We start from the raw sequence: 11,076 nt of genomic DNA on the forward strand, positions 1-11,076 counted from the left end.
TAGCATTGACAATGTTTCCCTAGTATGTTAGAAAAAGTAAGTTGTTAGTTCAATAAATAAACAGAAACACTGTAAAATTGAATTCTTACTACCAAAATCTTAACAGAAAGAAAAAAATCTAAACTACAAAACCGAAAACTAACTACAATCTAAAGTGAATAAATATGAAAATGTTTTAATGCGCAAAAAAAACCAGCATAACAATCACTGTATCACATGTGTATACCATTAAAATCGAATAGAAGGACAACATCTATCGCGTAAGCAGAGATTTACAAAAAATGAAAGAATAAAAGATATATGATATTTACGATGGTCTCGATGACCCAGAGTTGTCTTCTGTGTTAATATCCACAGTCTCTACCAACATATCAACCACGTTTATTTTGAATAACCGGTGAATGTTGCACATTGTTTGGAAGTCATCTTCAGAACTAATGGAAGCCACTGTCTTCTGCTCATCTGAAATTATATACTTAACTTTGATCGATGAAGCTTGAAGGTGCCAATACGTACATATTTCTTCCAATAATAATTCCCACCCACTCAAGATGGTTAAATCTAACACACAACCCTCTCCCTTATATTTCACAACAGTGTAAAACATGTCCATTAAGCCACTACAGCAACAAAACAAAAAAACCTTTGGTCATAAACTGCCACCTTCTGAACATGGTGGTTGATAAAAATAAGATAATAATATGAACAAAATCTCTAGGTAGATGATATCGTTAACATACGGTATGCTCAAGATGAGATCCTTGCAGCTGTTGTAACGTTGCACTGGATAGCTTCTCCCGTGATGAGGAGACGAGAGCATGAGCGAAGATAGAATTGGTTCTTTACATGAAGAGGCTCAAGAATGGAAACAATATGGACCAGAACACCAGCTTCTTCATCAAGATACAAGTAGAAGAAGAATGCAACTTCCAAAGCAAGTTTGCGATGACAATAGCCATCTTTGTGATTTGACTTGGCGCCATTATTCCCTCAAACTTTTCAAGGGTACTTTTGGGATTAAACAAAAATATCACAGCTTGGGGTGACGGAAGGGACGAACGAGTACAAAAACTATAAAGGAAGGACGGACGGGGACTTTAGTTTTGTTAGAAGGACCTTGGAGGAAGTTTAAAAAGTTTCAGGGACTTAAAAATAATTTTTCCTAAAATATATGTGATTTTATATTCTAAAATAAGAAAATAAAAAAAATCAAAATGACACACCTAAACCTTATCTTAACAAGATATTAAGTTCATTATTGTATTTAAATATAATAGTCTCGTATCTATATTTTTCTAATTTTTTAATCGTTAAACCAATTAAGATATCTATGACTCTTAAAAAAAAATTGGCCATGAATACACTAATAAATTAGACAATTAAAGATTGAATAATCTTAGGATATGTTTATCATGTATCTCATTTCAATTTATAATAATGCCTTCTTTAACACTGAAATTTATTATAAAATAAATTTAACCAAGTTAAATTCTCAAATGCTTTCTACATAATCTTAGGATATGCTTTCTACATATGTTTTGATGGCTTGGATAGGCCTGAGGGACCAGACGGTGTCTTCCGCCTTCCTAGCTCCTTCTCTCCCTGTCTTTTATTTTCCTGTTGTTTTTAGTTCCTCTCCTCACTTACGGTGAGAGATTTTTATCTTATCTATCTGCCTTTTTTTATTCGATAAAAGTGCATGGTTTATCAGCATTTATTTCACATTTCTCGTGAAAGTGATGTATATATATATATATATATATATATATTAGCTTTTTCAAAGATCACACCAACTTTTTAAGCAAAAGAAATGGTTTTGCAGCCTAATGTCCTCTGGTTGTTGAATTACACACTTGGTTGGAGATGATACAAATTGAGTTCTTATTATTTTATATAAGTTTCAAAGAAGTTGGTCATTTGTGAATAGGAGAAAATTTTCAAAAGAATGAAGGCATTAGGACATCACACCAACCACATGTCTATAAATTTATGTTCAGATTGAGTTAGGTTTAATTAATTACAATTAATTAAAATAATAGTTATTTATCTTCTTTTCAAATTATAATTATTATTTAATTAATTGAGTTTTACAAAAATAGGTATGTCCAGGGAAATTTCAAGTACTTTTGGTATGGATACTTAACCAATTTATATATGGGAAAATTATTTATTAGTTCTTGCAATTTTTTAAATATTCCTTGCAGTCTTTTTTTTAGTTTACTTATTTTTCAGTCCATGTATCAGTTTATTTTATTTAAAAATCTAATTTTTCTTCACTTACAAAATATATTTCCCGTTTATTAAATATATTTTTTATTTAACATTGTGTGTTTACGTGTAACTACATAAGTTTTCATTTAAAATATAACATTTTTTTTTGTTTTTGATGTTTAATATCTTAGTTTTTTGTATACTATTTTGTGTTTTCATTTAAAATCACTAAGGGATATTTCTGACAAAAATACTGAAAAATAAACTATCAGATGGTGTCGTAGAAGACTTTTTGGAATATAAAATAGTTTAGAAGTTTTTGATCAAGTGAGAATTTTTTGAATGATATAAACAATTTCTCTTTATAAGTTGGTTTTTTAATGCATGAAAATGGAATAATATTACTTCCATTTTGGAAAAGAGGATCTAATGAGTCATTATTCAAATTGGAATTGGCCTCATGCTTTCATTGACTTATTTCTTTTAATAGCTGAAAATGACTTCATTACGGTGTAATAAATTGGTTAAATTTAATAAAAATCACAAACTCGTGAAAATTACTATAAATTGATTATGATATTATACATATACATATAACTATATATTAAGGTGTGGTAAATACAATGGCAAGTGCTTTCAATCATTTAATTAATTTAAAATAACTTAGTATTCAACAATCCAACAAGCAAATACTAATCTAACACCAAATATTGATGTTTTGCAATTCTTTGGTATTTATTCTTTAAATTGAACAATAATTATTATTTGAAATACGCCTCTTATTATCATTAGCAAAATAAAAAAAAATATTCTAACTATTCTAAAATTTGAAACATTTTTCTCTAAAAATATAACCTAAATAATAAATACATATTAGCTCATGTCTTCTAGGGACTTTAATTGGATGAGTATCCAAACGGCTTCCCCCACCCACATTCACATGTCTAACACCAATTTTATGCCATGGTAAAGTTTCTTAAGATTTTTTATCGAGTCTCTTTAAAAAAAAAAAATACTTAGATCATTACACTTTTCATCTAGTTTAATATTTACTTGATAAGTCACAACCCACTATCTTGATTCACTTGGCTACGTCCACAACTTATCTAGAGAAAGAATTTTTTTTCCCCTCCCGGACACAATCTCACCTGACTCTCTCCATGTCTCTCCTCTCTTATTTTCTCTCTCATATTTTTTTTAAATTTATTTACATTTTATGAAAGTCTGCATGTCACTTAAAATTATATATGTATATATATAATATTTATTTAAATTATTCTTTTATTCTCAATCCTTAAAAACCAATGGAAACTATTTATTTTCACCATTTCACTTTTCTTTTTTAACCAATAGCTCCTTGATTTCACCATCTCATATTTCTCGGTATTTTTATCAAAAATTAATAAAATATAGTTATACACAAAACTTAAAATATTCATACACTAGGTTTTTCTTAATTAAATATTGACAAAATAAAAAATTCATTGAATAAGTGGAATACTAGTCAAACTAAATCTAACTAAATACGTCCATTCACAAAATTAAAAAAATAAATAAATAAATAAATAAATACAAATAAATAAATAATTAGAGGCTCATGATCCTCAACGTCATGCATTATTTACAAGCCACAAACCAGTCACACAACTCCACCAACCGTAAATTACATCCCGTTTCCCAGTACGTTCTTTTCGCGTTTCCCATTCTCATAACGTTTCCCTTCGCGTTTCCCATTCTCAGAAGCCCGCCATTTTAAACCCCCTTTGCTCACCTGTTCTTCTTCAGCTCAAACCATTCGCTTCTTCTCTTCATTCTATCTTTCTTCTTTCAATCTCTCTGTTTTTCTCAATAGATTGGGATCAATGGAGGTGGTGAAGAACAAGCAAGTGGTGCTCAAATGGTTCGTGGTTGGAGCGCCAACAGAGAAGGACATGGAGGTGAGGGAAGCAACGGTTCAGCTCAAGGCTCCACAGGGATCTGGTGGCCTTGTTGTTAAGAATCTTTATCTTTCTTGCGATCCATACATGAGAGGGAGGATGAGAGAGGATTACTCTTCTTATATTCCTCCTTTCCAGCCCGGAAATGTAAGTTTTTTGGAATTTTATTGTGTTTTTTTTTTCCCTCTAGATTTGGTTCTTGATGCGTGTGTGTGTGTGTGTTTTTTTTCTTTTTAATTTAATTTTTTGGTTGAGTTATTGATATGTTCTGATGTTGTTTGGGTGAAGTTATTGGTGTTCCATTCGTGATCTATTAATGGATCAGTCGTAGAAATTTTTTCTTTTTAATTCTCTCTCTCTCTCTCTCTCTCTTCTTGTTTTCTTATAAAAAAGATTATTTTTTTTTTGTGAAATTGATGAAAAGGTAGACAAAGTCATCATATTTATGCAGATGTTATATGTTTTTAGTTGATTGTCTCCTTTTATTTTGCATGAAATTCAACGGCGTATTAGATTGGTGGTGTTATTTGGAAATGACTAACAAGTGTTTGTGAATATGCCACAGTGATGTTGGAAGACTTGTGTGTTTTTTATTGGTTGAAAAAGTAGGTTTTTCAAACTTGAACTACTCCTGAAAAGCATCACAAGTCAAAAAGAAAAAAGAAAAGGAGAAAAGTGCACAAAATATTTATGTTTGTTGTAGCAACCTTGCTAAAATTGTGCCTTGGTGATACCGTCAAAGTTTAGATGAAATAAAGCTATTAGCAGTGAAAGATACTTCCGTTCATTATATGCCTTTTTCTGTTATTTTAATTATCTCAATTATGATCATGTTTTAAATTTGAAGTTGTAAGTAATCCTCATGACATACAAATTCTGTAGTTTTTGGTATTTATGTATGGTTCTAGAACAACATCAATCTTGATGTGAATAAGTGTTTGTAATTTCTTTTTCATGCTATTTGGCCGGACAAATAGAATCGGAATAATAATATTTGACTCATGAATTTTCTCGGAGTTTGCTGAATTTTCCAATTTTTATTTCATATGAAGGCCATTGAAGGATTTGGGGTGGCTAAGGTTCTGGATTCAGACAACCCGAACTTCAGTGTTGGTGACTACGTTGCAGGATTCACTGGCTGGGAGGAGTATAGTTTAATCACAAGAACTGAAAGTCTTAGGAAAGTCGAGAAGAATGATATCTCTCTTTCTTTTCATGTTGGCCTTCTTGGTGAGACATAATTCTCTGCTAAACCACTTCTAATCAAGTTACACATCACACTTAATAATTTGTAGATTCTGTGAAACTTTTCAGTTGTTTGCTCATAGAATGTGTGCATTAGTGGTTTAGAATCGAATTAAATTGCAGAAAAATAAATAGTAAATATCAATTGTTGTAGGTATGCCTGGTTTTACGGCTTATGCTGGATTCTACGAGGTTTGTGCACCGAAGAAGGGAGATGCTGTGTTTGTTTCCGCAGCATCTGGAGCTGTAGGCCAACTTGTCGGCCAGCTCGCAAAGCTTCATGGCTGCTATGTTGTCGGAAGTGCTGGCTCAAAGCAGAAGGTACTCCCTAATCAATTCAATACTATAAACTAAACTCGGAGTTTTCAAGTACACCGATTATAACACAAACTCAATCCCTTTTAAAAGGTTCAACTTCTGAAGGACAAACTTGGATTCAACGAAGCTTTCAATTACAAAGAGGAAACTGACTTGACTGCTACCCTGCAAAGGTTTGTCAAAACTATGAAAAAATTTGTGATCATCTTAGTTCTGTTAATTTCATCTACAATTATCAAACAAAATGAACATCAACAGCATCTTATTACTATCTCTATGAATTCCTTGGCCTTACAGATACTTCCCCAATGGCATTGACATCTACTTCGACAATGTTGGAGGCGCAATGCTTGATGCCGCACTTTTGAACATGAAGGTGCATGGAAGAGTGGCAGTATGCGGAATGGTATCACAACATTCATTCACTGACAGTGAAGGGATCCATAACATGTTTGCAGTGGTGCGCAAGCGTATCAGAATCGAAGGCTTTCTTCAAAGCGATTACTTGCACTTGTTCCCGAAGTTTGTCGAAACTGTTTCTAATTATTACAGAGAAGGAAAGATCATTTACTTGGAAGACATTGCTGAAGGCCTTGAGAAAGCATCTTCAGCATTCGTTGGCTTGTTTTCTGGAAAGAATGTTGGTAAACAAGTTGTGTGTGTTGCAAAGGAGTGATTTGTTTCTCTTTTCTGATTACCACCAATATTGGTAAAGTGTTTCTAATTATTTTGTTGGTTTGATTTGAAAAGGAATGTTTTTGTTTTTCTTGAATGTGATACGTGTTGTAATGCATTTCTATTGTTATAATATTATACAAAGCAGGGCTTATCTTCTGTTTCGTCTGCTTTTTTTTTTTTCCTGATAAGAACTTATTGCGGTTATCTGCTGTATTGTTCATTTTTATCATTCTACTTGAGAAATACTTTTATTGATCTTCATTTGAATATTTTAATTGATGATCTAGAGCTAACATTCATGTATGATATAATGATACCAATGACCAAGTGGTCTATTGATAGTCGGGTTCTTGCTAAAACCCTTTATAAGTGGTGAGAAGCAAGAACCCTTTATAAGTGGTGAGAATTCTTATTCCGCCAAGATTTATGTATGCCCTTGCTTTTTTTAACGGCTTACCCATTTATTTTGGCACAAAAAAAAAAAAATCCATTCATGTATAGCATGCTTTACTCTCCCTACTTTCTACGAAAATTTTTAATAAGGAAAATGAATTATAAATTTCTGATAGTTTTAAAACATCCCACAGACCCTCTGACATTTGAATTTCTCAGACATACCCTCTTTTTTTTGTACAATTCCTTTTTCATCACTGCAACTTATTTCGTCAGTTTATTCTATCTTACAATATGTACTCCCCACTTAATATGTATAGTTTTCATTTAACATTACATGTTTACGTGTAATCACATAAGTTTTCACTTAATATGTTATCTTTTTCTATTTAATATTATGAGTTTCCACTTAAAATTTGATGTTTCCGTTTAAAATTGTATTTCCGCTTAAAAAACTGAGAGCCAATCCTGTCAATATTATCCACATTTATGTTAATATCATCCACATTTATGTCAAAAAGTTTAAAAAGTATGTCAGAAAAAAGAATAATTCTATAGGAATACTCAAAGTTACATGTTTTTTTTTGTGATTATCTTAACTTTAAAAGGACTATTTGTTAATTATCAGTTTTTAATAATTTTTAACTTGATGATATCTTGACTTATTATTATTATTATTATTATTATTATTATTATTATTAGTGTTAATTGCCAAATACCCGCTGAAAGTTTCGTTTATGTATATTTTCCCCTCTCTAATTTTGGTATCCCCAAAAAAACCCTCATTTTCCCTCCACTTATTTTTAAACCCTTCAAGTCATTAAAGTGCCTAAATGGAGTCGGTTGGGAATTTTTTTTTATAACAGTGACCTTCATCTACTAGCACAATCTTTCTCTTTTCTACGGGCCTTTATCTACTTGTAAAAAAGGTCATTCTTCTAAACGTAGTCTTGGTTGTCCTCTTTTGGCCTGTTTGCTTGTTCCATTCGAAATCCATGAGATCTCGGGTTAGGTTGGCAGATCCGATTTGGAGATCGGAGTCACGGCGGAGACACCTAGATCCGCCGGTGACAATGTAGGAGTTCGACGGAAGTGCACCATCGCCGGAACAGACCTCAATCGTTTCTTGGATCTATGGGTGTTTGCCCTGTTGTTTTATTTTCTCGGCGGCAATGAAGGACAGACATAGAGATCAACGGTTTGAAGCTGGAGAACCCTTTGGAGGACTCCGTTGATGCGACCTTAGCCGATGGTGGAGAGGTTGGATCTATAGACAAGCTCTGCTAGTGTTGGGATTGAGGAGAAAGAGGTCATGGAGATCGTTGGAGAGGTTGAGGAGCTAGTGGCATTGGAAGAGGAGAAGGAGAAGAGCGAGGAGGGTGAGGAGGGTGAGAAATTGGGGAATCATACTAAGTTTCTGATTGAAGAGACAAAGGAGAAGGAGAATGTAGTTGCGGAGGAGATAGGCAGAGATGAATTAGGAGAAAACTTGGAGGTTGCTATGGTTAGAGATGCCAAGGAATTCGAGAGTATGGTTACGAAGAAGGGTAGTGATGAAGTAATTGAAAGCCATGAGATTGTGGTTGAGGAGAAAACTTGAGATTAAAGTATGTTTCTGTTTAAATATACGTGTTTTCGTGTAACTTAGGTATTTTCTGTTTAAAAAAAAATTGTTCCTGTTTAATCATATTGGTTCATGTTTAAGTTACAGAGTAGTGTTTAACACAAACATACAATTTTAAGCGGAAACTAGGTTAGTTACACACAAACATACACTATTAAGCGGAAACAGACTAAGTTAAGCTGCTAGTACAATAATACATTATATTTTGACTAATTTAGATCCCAAAACTCTTTAGAAATTATTGGATTAAAAATTAAAATTAAGCTCAAATTCAATTGTTTTTTTAATAAATGCTTAAAATAATATTTAAAAGAAAATATCTTGGAATAAGAACTTTAGGGAATTAGAACGTAAAAGAACCACCTTTTTATGGATATATGGATCAATCTCTAGACTATTTTACCATGGATTAGTTCTTGTTCTATAAACTTTAGGGGCCGTTTGGTTTGCGATAATGTAGAAAGATTACCACGTGTTATGTGGTAATCTGAAAATATTACTACATTTGGCATTGCACTAGTGGTAATGTGGATGGTAATATCACATTACCAACTTATAAATATTACCAAGAAAGTGGTAATTCTATTACCACCAAATTTGGTGTCTATCTTGGATTACCATGGTAATCTTATAACTTTTTATATTTTAACAAATTGATTACCATGACAACTAAACACGGTAATGAACTATTCCCGGTAATAAGAGTACCTAACCAAACATAGTTATATTAAATTACCGCTATATTCCCAACCATATAGCATTCCCACTCATATTACCATGGTAATCTCGTTACGTGGTAATATGTCATTACCACGAACCAAACGACCCCTTAGACTATTTTACCAGTACTCCTTTAAATTATGCAGATTCCAATCAATATTTCCTTCCGAAATTAGAAGTACATTAAACATAAAGATAAATTTTAATTTTTTACGTTTAACAATAGTTGTTTTTGTTTAAGTTATTTTATTTCCATTTATCAATCCGGGTTTCTGAAGCTAACATGTTTTCGTTTAACAGTCTCAGTTACTATTTAATTTACTCGTTTATGTTTATTCGATTACGTTAGAGCGCATTGTTAAATGTTTTGCTTTTAATTTGTTGGGTTTCAATAGTTTTACATTATATGTTAATGCGTATCTGATTAAGTTTACTAGTTTTTGTTTAATAGTTTTGGTTTCTGTTTACGAATACGCTTTTTACGTTTAACAATAGTTTTTGTTTAAGTTATCTTGTTTCTGTTTAATAATTCGGGTTTCTGATTAAGGTAGCGTGTTTCCTTTTAATAGTCTTGGTTTCCGTTTAACAATAGTTATTTTTGTTTAAATTACCTTGTTTTTGTTTATCAGTCCTGGTTTGTGTTTAAGCAACGCCCTCCCAACAATCAACCCCATGATAAACATTCCGACAATTCCAAATTTATCCATACAAAAAGAATCGACATAAATCGGAAGAATAGGAATTAAAAAAAAACACACACACGCATACCAATTAAGAATCTCCGAGGGGATCGACATAAGTTCTAAATCGTTCCTTCCTCTCTTACAAAACATCGAATACCCTCCCCCTCCTCATCCTCCTTCCGCCCATCCGATTTCTTTGGTTCTCTAAAGCACAGTACATCCTCCATCAGTATATTAATTCTCGCCGGCCTCTTCCTCTTCAAGGCCGGGCCTTTCCTACCGACTCCGTCGTCAAACCAGAAGGCGAACCCAAAGAACCCATAGCAATAGAAGGTGGTGATGAAAATGGTCGAAGCCCACTAGAGATGCACGGTGAGGCTCAAGGTCTTTAAAACAATATTTGAAAAGATGGGAAAAAACTGGGTCATTTTAAAAAAAGATGATGTGTTTTTTTTCCACCATTGCCGAGGGTAAAAATGGAATTCAATTAAATGAACTAGACGGAATCAGCTGAAGAGGAAAAAATGAAGTGAAACAAAAAAGGAATGGTTGTCCGGCAAATTCAAAAGTCAGAGGGGTTGTCTGGAAATTTTTGAAACTGTTAGGGGGTGAAAAATATTTTTCCCCTATTATTATTATTATTATTATTATTATTATTATTATTATTATTATTATTATTATTATTATGTTTTTTAAATGTAGAAAAACTACCGCCACTCGCTCAAGTACTAAATACTCAACTATATTTTAAGAGAAAATGACCCTTAATCTTTTATATGAGAAATAAATTCATTATTATTAAGTTATTTTGCATGTGGTTCCTTCACTTGTTCTAAAAATAATTTTTAAAAAAACTTCTTTAATCGATTATGTTTAATATGCTAATATATTTTATGTCACATCAACACGTTAAAAAAATTTATATATTTATATATATAAAAAAATAAAACCATCCTATAAAAAGTAAAGTAACACCACATTCCAAAAACACATTTTGCTTTATTGAATACATTTTTAAAATTTTCATTTTCGTAAAGCGTTATTATTTTTAAAAGAATTTTATTTTTAAATTAAATACAGAATAAAATAATAAATTTGTCGGGCGACTTAACCACCTCGCAAGATCTCATCTCACACCCAATGTTGGTGTGTGGCAAGCTTGACCCCCATCGGGCTAAAAGCATTTAACTGAGGTGAGGGTTCTTCTTAGCATGCACTAAGTGCGTTAAGTGGTCTAACTTTCTTCAACTTCTTCTAATGTTCTTTT

The 11,076-nt window shown here is 32.2% G+C and overlaps 1 protein-coding gene across 1 annotated transcript; it reads left to right on the forward strand.

Moving 5' to 3' along the window:
* Window positions 1-5,194: 5,194 nt before the first annotated feature.
* LOC120253491 (2-alkenal reductase (NADP(+)-dependent)-like) lies at window positions 5,195-6,569 on the forward strand. The gene is made up of 4 exons (XM_039261826.1): window positions 5,195-5,378; window positions 5,548-5,714; window positions 5,802-5,884; window positions 6,009-6,569. The coding sequence occupies exons 1-4, from the start codon at window positions 5,195-5,197 to the stop codon at window positions 6,385-6,387; spliced, it is 813 nt and encodes a 270-aa protein (XP_039117760.1). The 3' UTR covers window positions 6,388-6,569.
* Window positions 6,570-11,076: the final 4,507 nt, after the last annotated feature.

Source organism: Dioscorea cayenensis, unplaced genomic scaffold (assembly GCF_009730915.1).
Source record: "Dioscorea cayenensis subsp. rotundata cultivar TDr96_F1 unplaced genomic scaffold, TDr96_F1_v2_PseudoChromosome.rev07_lg8_w22 25.fasta BLBR01000104.1, whole genome shotgun sequence".
NCBI lineage: Eukaryota > Viridiplantae > Streptophyta > Magnoliopsida > Dioscoreales > Dioscoreaceae > Dioscorea > Dioscorea cayenensis.

What these genes read in the sequence shown, in the direction of transcription:
- LOC120253491 (XM_039261826.1), top strand. Translation starts at nt 5,195, where the DNA reads ATGAAGGCCATTGAAGGATTTGGGGTGGCTAAGGTTCTGGATTCAGAC. An exon ending in GTGCTGGCTCAAAGCAGAAG is followed by an intron (nt 5,715 to 5,801) that starts GTACTCCCTAAT and finishes CCCTTTTAAAAG; the next exon opens with GTTCAACTTCTGAAGGACAA. An exon ending in TTGACTGCTACCCTGCAAAG is followed by an intron (nt 5,885 to 6,008) that starts GTTTGTCAAAAC and finishes TTGGCCTTACAG; the next exon opens with ATACTTCCCCAATGGCATTG.